The 12,731-nt window shown below is 47.5% G+C and overlaps 1 protein-coding gene across 1 annotated transcript in view; it reads left to right on the top strand.

Annotated features, from left to right (window-relative positions):
* The window catches only part of LOC107194450 (beta-1-syntrophin-like), a 126,593-nt gene extending 120,937 nt beyond the window's left edge, over positions 1-5,656 (top strand). The window contains exons 5-7 of the mRNA XM_015584074.1: positions 1,121-1,335; positions 2,855-3,072; positions 5,416-5,656. Of these exons, the coding sequence (XP_015439560.1) occupies positions 1,121-1,335; positions 2,855-3,072; positions 5,416-5,508 (526 nt within the window). The 3' untranslated portion in view covers positions 5,509-5,656. The remainder of the gene's footprint in view (positions 1-1,120; positions 1,336-2,854; positions 3,073-5,415) is intronic.
* Positions 5,657-12,731: the final 7,075 nt, after the last annotated feature.

The raw sequence follows: 12,731 nt of genomic DNA, 5'->3' as shown, positions 1-12,731 counted from the left end.
GCGTCTCTCGTAGAAGTGCCGCAGCAGTGTCGTCGATGGAGAAACGTCGAAAGCCGCGAGCGAAACATCCATAAGGTAGTTGAATGGGGAGGGGGAGAGGTGAGAAGTCGCGGGTTCTCGGTATCAAGGGGGTTGAAGTGGCCCGACTCGACACGTATCCACCGCGTCAGCGCGCCGAGAATTCTCTTCGGAAGGTAAATTACCTCGTCATGCGATCCGGCCTCGATCGTAAAAATCGCTCGCGGCTTTATTGCGCGCTGGGACGAAGCCGGCCGTCACACCGGAAACGGGGGGCTGGGGGTGGAAAAACGGGGTGCTAGAGGACCAGCCTTTTTCAACCTCACCACGCCCCCCACCCCCTACCTCTTTCCACCGCTAGCGAAATCCAGCCCGGGCTGCAATCTGCCCACTGACGAATGGTCCTGACGTACGCGCGCGGTGCTCACGGCAAGCGCGTGAGATTTATAGATTTTTTCGGGGAGACACTGAAAAAATGCGCCCGGCAGCCGACGACGCCGCCAAAGAAGAAAAAACAGTGGACCACCACGCGGGGGCATAATGGCGGAGAGCCTCGAGAGGGGGGGAGGGGGGGATGTGCGAGGCTCTCGAGCCGAGAGGGAACACACATCGGTCCCTGTCGATGATCCGCGGGGATCACGGAAAGGATTCCCGTTCGCGATGTTTCGGCCGAGAGGATCGTTTCGGGGTAATTAATGATTCTTTCCCGAGCGATTGGATAGGTCGAGATTGATTTTTCGGACTTGATTCTCTCGTTCTCTCTCGGAATATTTGCTCCACGGCAGTAAAACTGAGCCGAGCAATATATGATGGCGCGCGATGTAGGCGTGTTTCGGATCTCGGAACGGAAGGTATTCCAGAGATATATGGGACGCGAAGAATTTTGAGGCTATCGACGATTGTCGGGTGAACTCGATGGATATTCGATCTGAGAAAATAAAACTGGCACAGAGGGTTAAATTTAGAAGTCAGTACCTCTGCACTCTGACGATTGTTTCCCTTTTAATCCAGTAGTATTGTAACACCCGAGATATCGTTCTTTTTTTATTACGATATAAAACTGCCCATTGATACCCGCAATTTTTCTTCGGAATGTTTACAGACTAGTCTCATCCCCAGCGAGGCAAAACGAGGCGGGTAGCAGCAGTAGCGGGTCGACGCAGCACGCCGCGACGTTCGCGGTGCGTGTGGGCACGATCGACGGCGTGGTCACGCATCATCTGCGCTCGGAGACGCGAAGGGACCTGGCGGCATGGGCCAGGGCGATTGTTCAGGGCTGTCACGCCGCCGCTCACTCGTTACGGGAGTACACCGTTCGTGAGTACACTCCGTTCACCTGTCCATCCCGTCGCAATTGCGTAAATCGAAATTTATGGTCGAATAACACGATACCGCCGAGTTAACATTCCACACATTGTTACAACGTCAAACTAGAAATTCATTTGTGTTTTCTACACGTTAGCACCATTAAACTGGTATTTCACGTTGACTTAAAGAAACCCAGTAACATTCAGGTTTATTAAATCCATTTTGAACTCGTCCCCACTAGCCTGCCACAATTTCACAAGTCAAGAGGTTAAAAATTTTCTCAAAGACATAAGGGTACCTTTTCGAAACATCTAAAAGCGTGCATAACTTCCGTCGGTATTAAAACATACGGGTAGAGAAAAAAATCCAGCCAAACGTGTTTCATTTCCACGTTAATCCGAGCGGTCCAAATATAATGGTGGAAATGGAAAAACGAAAAGGTAACCGTGACAAGGGCAACAGCTATCCCCCACTCTCGAGCTTCCGTTACTGGGGTAGGTGGTAGTAGATCGCGGCGCAGATTTCCATTACTTTTATTATACCGTTGGTCGACAGAGAAGTGTGCCAAATAAAGCGTCAAATTAATTGCGCTCCGAAATTCCAGACATCGATCAAACTGTCCCCCTCCCTCCACCATCCCTCGTAGCGCGCGAGGGTGCCGCGGGAGGCAAACAAATATTTTCCTATTTTGTTTTCGAGCGTAATCGTTCGTTCCACGGGGTCGAGCGTGTCCCGTGTACGCGCTCGAACGTGAAATAAAGGGGCCGGAGAAGAGAGAGAAAAAAAACCTCTCGGGCTCTCTCTGGCCGAGGCTCGCATAGATCTTCGCTCAGAGGAAAGGGGAAACCGGAACACAGGTATATTCGGGGAGAGAGCTCCTCGTTGTTTCCCTCCGCGTCGCGTCAACGTGGCCGACTCGCCTCGATGAATTTTAATTTCTTTTCAACGTGGACGAGCATCCCGGCAATAATAAATCGAGATTAATGCCCGCGAACGAGAACCAGTTCCTTCGCCCGTCTCGACTCGTCGACCGTATCGATCATCGACATGGCCGCCGTGGATCATCGCTGGGTCCCCTTCTGCGCCGGAAGACGCGAAAAACCACCGGGAAGAAATATAGCGGCCCATCGAAAACCGGACTGAAATTGCGCCCACGGTTCTCGTTCAGGGAGGACTCTCCGTCGATCGTTGGTCATACTATCGAAAACGACGGTGTGTAGGCGACCCTATAAATTTCGAGGCTCTGACGTAGAACACTCGAAACACCGTGTACTACAATAGACTTCGAATTCCTTTCGTTGTTTTGATACCGAGAAAAAGTTTTTTTTATAATTTTTCACTGATTTAGAAACGTACCATGAGTTGAAGTTTGACTTAGACAAGAGTAACTTTGTCCCGTAGTCAGAAAATTTTCATTCTCGATTCCACTTGGTATTACGGAATCGTAGGGATTTGTTAACTTATCGGAGTGAACGTCGTGTTTCATAAAAAAAGACTTGGTGTATACCTTACGCCCCCCGATTTCCAGGTTGCACGTGGCAAGGAAAGGCCTGCCAGCTTGTCGTGAACCACGAGGACGGTTTCGCGTTGTACGCAGCCGGGACCAGAGGCGTGGGTGGGAACGGGGTCAGTCCAGGTTCACCGCCGACCCCTTTATGGAGAAGATCCTTCGACAAACTGAAAATGTCCGCCGACGATGGGGCGCGTCTATTGTGGCTCGACTTTGGCGGGGACGACGGCGAGATTGTAAGTGATCGATCCTCTAACAACACTGTCCAACAGATTGAAACTTTTTTTTCCGACGTGCAATATTCACTGGGCAATCCTTGTAGAGTTTCCCGTGCTGTACATGAATTCGGAAATAGAATATCACCCACAGTTTTTGTAAAAATCCACGAAATTGGGAAAGAATAACGTATTATGTAAAAAGTAACAACGCTAGAATATTAAATTTAGTTTTAGAAGATAGAAGAGAGTATCCTGAATATATCAATGTATACAGTTATTAAATTTTGTAACAAAATTCGCGATGAACAGTGTAATATTCCACAGTTTTATCTCAATACCTATAAATATACGCCACTGTGAACTGTTAATCACGAAAATTGTCTCTGACAGTGACGTGTTCGATAATTCCCGTTTTAAAATAAATCACGATCGACAGAAAGAAATCGTTTTCCCCCTTCTCTTGACAAGAAAAGCATCGAGAGAGTTTTAATTGACTCGATGCATCGGCAGATTATTATCGTGGAAAAAGACGGAGCCTGTGCACGAGGGTAATCCCATTGTGCCAGTCACTGTCAAAAGAACCACGAATACGTATTTTACATCTTCGCCGAACACTGTCGTCCGGTTCCCGTTCAATGGCCATTCATAGCGGAAAATGGGCAGTGAGGGGTAGGGAAGCATCGAAGGAGAATTTTTCCAGGAGGGACGTCGGTTGCGATGGGAAAAATTATTCCGCTCTCGAGCAGACTGAAACGAAGCTACGGATGGGAAATCCTTGGAGAGACGGTCCTCCTTGGAATTTTTATTAAAGCACGCTGATGACTTGGTCGGTGGAACGAGGTTCGATATCGCGGCAGGAAAACAATAAACGGGAAAGAAAGGCGCACGGAACAGGGACAGGGAATGCATTTCTAGTCGGAAGATAAGCTTGATGTATAAACTTAGATAGTCGGGGTGTATTAGCTTGAAAAGTAAACAGTCCGAATATAATTTTCTGGCAATTCAAAACTGTTTAACCTATTTTGGAACACCTTCGATCTTTTAATTAACTTGGTAGCTATTGAATTGCTTTCACATTGTTGAAAATGTATTTTAATAGTCTAATAGCCTGTCGGTTTCTGTTTCGTGCCTCTCTGTATATCTTCCTTTAGTTTGCTTCTCTGCTAACATTTGCAACGCAAACGACCAAAACTGACGCGAAAGATCACTTTGTAACAACGCGAAACTGATCGCGAACAAACACCAGAAGTTAGGACGAGAAACAGTACAAATTGGTAACGTAAACGAAAAGTAATAATCCAGCGCCACGTAATGGCTTGGTATACCAAGAAAAGGGGAGACTGTGGCACAATCGGGGCACTAAGAAGAAAATTTCGTAACTCTGACATTAATAAAATAAGAAAAAAACTTGAAACTGTGGTTTATTAAAAGAATCACTTTGCTAAGTGAATTCATTCAAATCTCCAGGCCTCAAACTACTTTGTTGCACTTTATTTACACTGTAATACACGACAAATGGCATAATTGATAGGAAAAAGTACTCACCCAACACTGTCAGTAGTTGCATACTATTAAAGCGAACAAAAATCAGATAGCACTTGAAAACACACAAAAATTATAACTCTAGCAAGCACACGTATATCGCGATCGGCGTTTGTTAACGAACTGACTGCAAATGGGAAGAATTTAAAACCAATTTAACCTACTGACGACCGTGGGTTTAAGTTTCTCGCGTAGGTATCGCCGTGTTTCAAAGAAACAATTATCCATTCGTACCTAACCAACACCTCTACTGCTCACGTGCCCCTATCACACTGTATGCCACACGTACATCATTCCCCTGTACCGTCCTACTAGGTACCCTTCCAGACGTTGGTCTTTGTGGTGGGGGTATTTGTTATGTTTCCATTTCTAGAAATTCCCTTCCCTTCAGCCCCCAGCGCGGAAGGTCGCTTAGAGTCATCCATGTGTTCCAAGACAATAATAGGTCCTCGTTTTTCGTAGGTGCCCAGTTACGACCAGGTCTCCTAGTAAAGTAAACAAAGTAGCAGTATGAGGTACACTGGGGTGATTAAAAAATATTGATTCGTGAATGTCACATATCGGTCTATTTTGTTTGTCCATCTTGGAAGCATTTACAACGCAGAAAGAACAAGTAATATTCATGAATTATTGCTGATGATATAGTGGTAACTAATTATACCGTGAGCTCTCAGTTTATCAATTTGGGAATTCTGGAACAGTGTATCAATAATTATGAATCACCCTAGTGATAAAAGAACGAGGAGACAACCTAAACCAAACTTCCTAATCAATTCCTTCCTGTTCAGAACTCACGAGTACCCGCCCTTCAAATTCCAGGAGCTGGACCTCGAGAGCTGTCCGAAGCCGATCGTGTTCGTCCTGCACAACTTCCTCTCGGCGAAGATCCATCGGCTGGGGCTGAGCGCATAGGGGTACGAGGGGGCCCCGACAGAGGCCCCCGACCTACCGCCCCACACCACCAGGTCCGTCACCAGCGTGTTCCTCCACTGAACCCCGACCGAAATGTGGTGGAGAGAGAGAGAGAGAAACGGGAGAAGAGGGCGAACAGCAGCAGCAGCGGTCAGGACGAGAGAGGGACTCGACGGGCCTCGCGGCGTTTCCAGCCAGCGCCACCCCCCTAAAACTGGTGAAGTAGTCACAAGGAGGGTGGGGACGGTTGGGACGGTTGTGCGAGCGGATCGACGGTACAGACTAGAGTGTTAAACGTGCGAAAAACGAGAGAGACACGTGAAACGAACGAAAGAAAGTATACCTTAGGCGACGATCAACACCGACGATCGGCCGGATATCGTCGGCTCGAAGCCATCCAAAACAAACACACACGCGAGCGATTATCGAAAGGAAAGTACCCCTTTCCAGTAGGCTTGTCATCCGGCAGTTTGGTGACCGTGTGTGGTCCGAAGGGAGTCGTAACTAATCAACGCGCCTAAGTAACCAATTAAAACTATCTACGTAACGCTAAAGTAAGAGTAAACCAAAAACGAGACAGAGGGAGAAGGAGAACTGACATTAGGGGAGGGGGCATCGACGAACGAGAGCCTGTTCTGATCCGAGACGAACAGTTCGGTGTCCTGGTGATGGGGAGAGACTAGATGAAGCTAATCAATTACTGTCCAACCACGCGACTGCCCGTTAGCTCGTTCCCGTTGCTCGGCTCACCTAACGACCCCCAGCCTTTCTTCCCCGTTGTCCATCTGGCACCGTCTTTTCTAATCGAGCTAGAAAAACAAGTTCCGACCAGGGAGAGAATTCGTTGAAGTCGTGTTCCGGTTCACCGATCACGATTGGGAGATCGTCGTCGGATAGGGGACTCGAAGAAGATCTACGGAAAGTGTTTCTGGTTGACAGAGGCCGGATAACGTGTTTCGTGGGCGATGTTTACGAGGCATGTGGCTTTCCTCGCTGGATCAGAACGTCGTGAATTATTTCCGATCCGATCGCCCATCGAAATCCCCCGACGAGACGAGGTGATTACGTCGTCGCCACCAGGCTTTTCAGACTTTTCCACGGGCGAAGTTTCGGAACGATCAACGTAGGAAACGACGGAATCGCTTGAATGGGGCGAGGAAGTTAAGGCCTGGGGACGTGGAAGCCGAGCGAAGTAGATCGGACGAGATAATGATCGCGGAGCTTCGTCTGGATCGGCCGAGGAGAGGTTTCAAGAGGGAAAACTCTAAGAACAGAGGCTCCGCGACTTCTCTTGGCAACGGGCGGACGTTATTAGTTGTTTTATACGATTCGTATTCTTAACGCGATTTAAGTGTAAGATGCCAAGAAACGTCGATGTGTATACTGGTAGCTGGTCTCTGTAGCCCTATTGACAACCTTTTAGTCTCGCTGGGTGACTCGCGGCGGAAATTGGCTAGAATCTTTAAAGTATAAGCTTCCATTGGTCGCTTCCATACCTTGGAACCTGGATGTTCCTCGCGGAGGAGTCCCAAAAATCCCTTCGTCTTGTTCCTTCTACTGGAAGATCGGGGTTTGTGCGATAAAGTTCCTATACAACATTGTGCGTGCACGTCAGACGTGGAACGAGACTACGAACGTCCGACTTGAACCCTTCTTTTCTATCATTGAACCGCCCTACGCTTACTCTTCCATTAAAGCTACTCACTCATTGATCACCAGCGACAGGAGATCCTTCATCCTCTTGTCTAAATGCGTCTCTCTCGAGATTTCAACCAATCTTCGCCCAAGGTTCCTCGCTAAAGAAAACGACACCCCATCCCTCTCGAATCAACTCAGCCATTCCCCCCTTCGAACTTGTAAATAAAACACCTCTAAACGCACGCTCGACTAGCGATTCCCCAATCGAGGTATGGGCAAAATCGTTCAACGGACACGAAGAATCTCAAGTTATTGTACACGAAACGAGACAATATTACCTCTTGGATGAAACAGAGGATTATCCAAGGATGATCAAACCGAATGAAACGCCTCGGATGAACTTTCGTGTTCCCACAAAAATTTTGCCCATAGTCGATGTTAATCGATGTTATCCAATCTCGCCGTGAGTCACCTTATTCGATGACAGAAAGGGTGGTCGGTCGGTCACGGGGCCGAAAGATTTGTTCGCATATTACGAGGCTGCTGCTGCTCGGTGCAGCCCCGTAGCCATGAAGAAATTATCAAAAAAATGCGACGATCGTCCGTGCAAGAGTGGGGATTTTCTTTCGTCGTCCGTATAAAATCGAACGAACCCTGGGGACCACGGACTGCTGGCTTGTCCTTGGGGCTCGATCGCCGCGGGGGCAGATGCGATCGTTATATCCCCGGCGTGAAAAAAAGAATTTGTTGAGTGTTACCAGAGCGGCCGTACAATAAATAAGATTTTCGACATTAAGTAGAACATATCAACGAAGCCACCGTGTGTGTACCATGTTCTTGGAGATATGTCCAAATTCGTGGATTCCTTTCGCGGCGTGGATGCGTGTGGGCAGACTGGAACAACAAGAGCCAAGGAGAGCCTGGATCGCCCCCTCGTTATTTCTTGTACATAGATCGTTTTCTCCGATATGGGAGGAATACTCGGAACAACGGATTCGGTTCGTTGGGTGGCTCGATGGGCTAGACCCAGGTCTCCTCCTTGCCCTCCTTCGTTCTTCCACGAGCCTGGTCCGAGAGGGTCGTCGAGGGCTGAACGAGGCTGTCTATTCGACTGGCGCAAGGATTTTTCGGGGTTCTCGGTATCGATTGGTACCGGGGGTATATTATAATGACAATTATTGTGTGCTCGGTCCTGGACCACCCCTCGATCGAGAATCGAGGTGGAAAACCTAATGAGATATCTTCGAGAGAGAACGCCTCGTTTTAGGAGACCGCTGGTAGAGGGATATCACGTGAAATATTTAATTAGATATCGAGGGTTGCTGAATTAACGATCGAAGTGAACCTGTGGGAATCGATCGAGCGTCTGGGTACGTAGGCTCAAATACTTTTCGGACCCCAACGTAGATACGGTACACGTTGATTATTTCATTGAACAGAGAGGGTCACTAGGTTAATTGTGTCGGGGTAAACGTGATAATCGGTTAAATACCAGGTCCAAATTCCCTCGCGAATGTATATGGTGTCGAGGCGGGGTAACCGCGAAGCGTTCTCGACTGTCAGGCCTCTGTCACGAATTACAATTTCGGGTCGGAAACGAGCAGGTGGAAATCACAGAGCAAAGAAAATCGCGTGGGCTCTCGCTGGCTTTTGCGCAAATTCTAAACGGGCCAAAGAGAAATAATGAACGAAGCTAGGATCAGGAGGAAGGGGGCAATTGGCAAGGGGTTGGTTGACGCGTTAATCGAAAATTAAACCAACAGAAAAGGGGGCAAGGGGGTTGGGGGTGGCGACCATCCGAGGCGAACCGTGAGCTGACACACACGCTTGGATCCGAGAGGCAAAGCTTTCGGCCTGGCGCGTTTTTACGGCAAAGTAGAAAAACCTGTAAATGAGCGAACACGTCCGGCGGAATTAATTTAACGCATCCGCGCGATTTAATCGACAGAGGAGGATGACAGCCGCGAGAGGAACGCGTGCGATGGCGAGCATTCACGCGTATCAGAGGACACACACGAACAAACACAGAGACACATACAAATAAAAACACACAGGACATATACACACTTGCCTAGGGGAACGAAGAGCAACGTCATTAAGCGCGAGATAAGTTCGGAACATCGACGATTCAGTTGAAAAGGATTTGCGCGTAAACTGTGTATTTTTCTAATGATTTAGGACGTTCGCGGCTCGGCGAACGCGCCCGTTTTTTGACCCGTGGATCCAAACGGGACACGCAGTCCTCTTACGTTTCCATTTTCTCTAGGTTTAAGAGACGTTAACGTGTATATCTATGAGTTACCAAATAAATGAGAGCGGTTAGAAAACGACTCGTCTTTGGTTGATTCACCTAGCGCCTTTTTGTTCAAACGCTTTTCGCGATTCACAGGGTTCCTGAGCTGAAAGTACCGTTTCGAATCTCAGAGTGGAAAGGAGCATTGGGCAGACGATCCTGAGGGTAAGTCTCTTGGTACATTTTCTTTATTGATCTTCTTACTGTAGGGAATCACAAATTGCTCGAGGTCTAAATTCAAAGAACTTCATATTTCACTGGACTCTGTTCTATACATGTAAATCCCGTCCGATGCGAGGATAACGTATTTTCGTGAAAGATACACACCTTACCACGACTAATTTCGCGCCACGTCACGACCCAAGGGGTAGGGGGTTTAATGCATCTGGTGTCCAAGTCAAATAAACGTCCATCGAATATTCATCGGCGGTATCGGGTCCAGGCGTGGATAGTTCGCCCCCCTCGTCTGTTGACCCGGGAATCGATAGAATCGCGATCGCCCCTGCCGGAAATACGTCTGCGAATTCAAAAGGAATCGGCTAGATGGAAAGGGGGGCAGATGGGGGTAGAAAACTTCGGAGACTTTGTCATTTTTATCGGCAGACCCGATATCCACGTCTGGTGATTGGCTCGCGAAACTTTTCTGATCTGTCTTCCGTCCGCCTTCGAGGAATCTGCGCGATCGTTCCGCCCTCAACCCCCCTCTGTTCACCCCCTTCTCCCAAGACCACCGCACGTAAATCACGCGAACGCCTCGAGACGACTGTCGTAATGATTGATTTCTTTTATTCCTTGGTGAATATTAAGAAGAACGGCTTTAATTTTTTTGAAGTACAATAGATGAAACGGAGCTTTTGCGCTCCTAGGTCACTTGTATACTAAATATACTGAACAGAACGAAGTTACTGTGATTGAACAGAAGTTTACAGTGATTGAAGGTAGAGAAAGGTAGAGAAGGTGGTCTAAATACAAGGTAGGCTGTACATACGGGGTAGTTGAAAGTATAGGGTAATGTTAGGTACTTCACCGGAGCGGGAACAGTATGAAACTACGACTCAGAAATGAAAGAAGCTTATTTTAACTCCGTGTCATTTAGAAAACATGTTTTGGATACATTGAAGTATATGATGGTTGATTTACCAAAGTTACTACAGTAGATCCAAAGAGAATACTAAAATTTCAGAACACACAACCCTATGAAATCCAGTTGAAGACCCTCATATCTGCCAAGACAAACAGTATATCGTCTATCAAACAGAAGCCGTAACCCAGAACCACCATAACCTCGAAACGGTAAACGTCGTTCAAATGTCCCCGATTCGATGGACCAACCATCGGTTTCGCCGCAAAGGTTTCCGGTGCACCTAAGCGTCATAAATTCCACGGAAGAATTCCCAGCAAATCAGGGTACCGGCATGGACGAGCAGTGACCTCGGCGCAGTTGACCGCAATCGGGGAAAGCTCTGTGCAGAACAACGGGGGTGGTCCGGTGGCGCAACGTTGGAGGTGGCCGGCTCGACAGCGAGATTTTTTTTCGCCCAACGAGTTCGGTTGTTTGCGACGCAGAGGTGGAGGAGGAGGGAGTGGGGAGGTCACCCATGGGAGAAACGGCCGATCGAATTTGGAGGCGCGTCACGGCCGCGTGTACAACGAAATAACCTTCGGCCGTTCCGATTTGCATTTCAATCGGTCGCCCTATCATTTCGTCCCCCACCTTCTCCTACCCCGACAAAAAAAAGTTCTGCAACCACCCCTCCGCCGCGTGATTATCACCGTGTGCCGGTTCGTCCGTGTTTTGGACGAGTCTGGTGGTGGTTAGAAGTGCGGATTTAATCGAGAGAATTCTGTTAAAATTCAGTATAACATGTACTACAATTAAATTTCCAATTCTTGACAGAGCAAAAAGAAGAGCGTTGAACCAGAGGGAATATACACTTTCTCGGGTGAAATGAAATAGTGCAGTAGATCTGGATTAACTCGGAATAGAGGTAAGTTCATGTTATATCGAAAACGAGTTACTCAGGTTGCATCCTTAATTTGGTGCTTCTAAGAATGTAGGCACTAACCAGTCATTTTGACTGCTTTGGTAATTCTACTGTTAATATCTCCTTATTAGACCCTTACCTGCTCCCAAGATATATGAGTTTTATAATAACAACGTTCTCCGTTACAAGTGCACACACTCTCGGATCAACCTAATAGAATAATTTCGTTTCTTATCGTCCGGTTATATTAATCCGTACGGAAACGCGACAAAGAAATTTCAAATGGTTGATTAAAAACGGCGCACCGTTCCCCGCCTCGTAGGAAGGCGTGCCTGCGCGCGCGGAACCGCGAGGTAAATCTCTTCCGCGGCGTTAATTGAAAATCGAGCTCGGCTGAACGAGTTCCTTCCTATCGGGCGATAACTTGGAGAAGTTTACGCGGGCTTGGATATTTACAACGTGCCGGCCGCGATAACGTTACCCCCGTTCATTTCATACTTGCTCGTTCTATTTACCTATCTCTCCCCTCCACCCACCCCCCTTACCACTACCACCGTCGCGATCCCCCATAATCCCCGAGAAACCCAGCAGGCCCCCGCTGGAAATGTTTTAAAGATTATAAAACCGAGCTAACAGCCGTGTGTAATTCACCTTTCGTTATCCCGCATCACAGAAACCCGTAATGATACGGTTCGGTCCATAGAAATTTCGCTGAGAAACGGCCCCCGCGATTATTATAGATGGGGCGTGTTAGCAACTGGAGAAAAACGAGAAATTATTAGAGTAGAGCCGGCGTGGGAGCACCACGGTGAAGATCGTATGGATGAAATTTGATGCTGGAATTTTCAGAAATTGGAACACCCTGGAATTTTTAGAAGATGGAGTTTGGTAGGGTCGAGGATATTTTGTGCCACGAAATTGGACGATTTTAGTTTGGTACAGTTGAGGATCAACGCGCCTTGAATTTGAAAATATGATACAACACTGTATGATATAATCGGTATTCAGTATTGCTCAGAATTGAATAGTGTTCCCTCATGTTTGAGCACCCGAAATTCGGTAGAATTAAAGATCTATCTTGAACACGCCCCGAAATTCAACAATCCATAATTCGGCATACACTTAAAGTTACAACACCCACCACTCTTTCAAAAATTAAAATGTGACAGTATTCAGAATTGATCGCATCCCCCTAATTGAGCCATTCAAACTCTCCAAAGTGCAAGATCTACTATGCTTTTAATTTAAGTAATTTAGAAAATGAACCCACGTTCCTCCGGCGGGTTCAATTAGAAAATGAGCGCACG

This window comes from Dufourea novaeangliae, unplaced genomic scaffold, assembly GCF_001272555.1.
Source record: "Dufourea novaeangliae isolate 0120121106 unplaced genomic scaffold, ASM127255v1 scaffold47, whole genome shotgun sequence".
Classification (NCBI taxonomy): Eukaryota; Metazoa; Arthropoda; class Insecta; order Hymenoptera; family Halictidae; genus Dufourea; species Dufourea novaeangliae.
The sequence above is the reverse complement of the archived record's forward strand: the minus strand, read 5'-3'. Positions and strand labels throughout refer to the sequence as shown.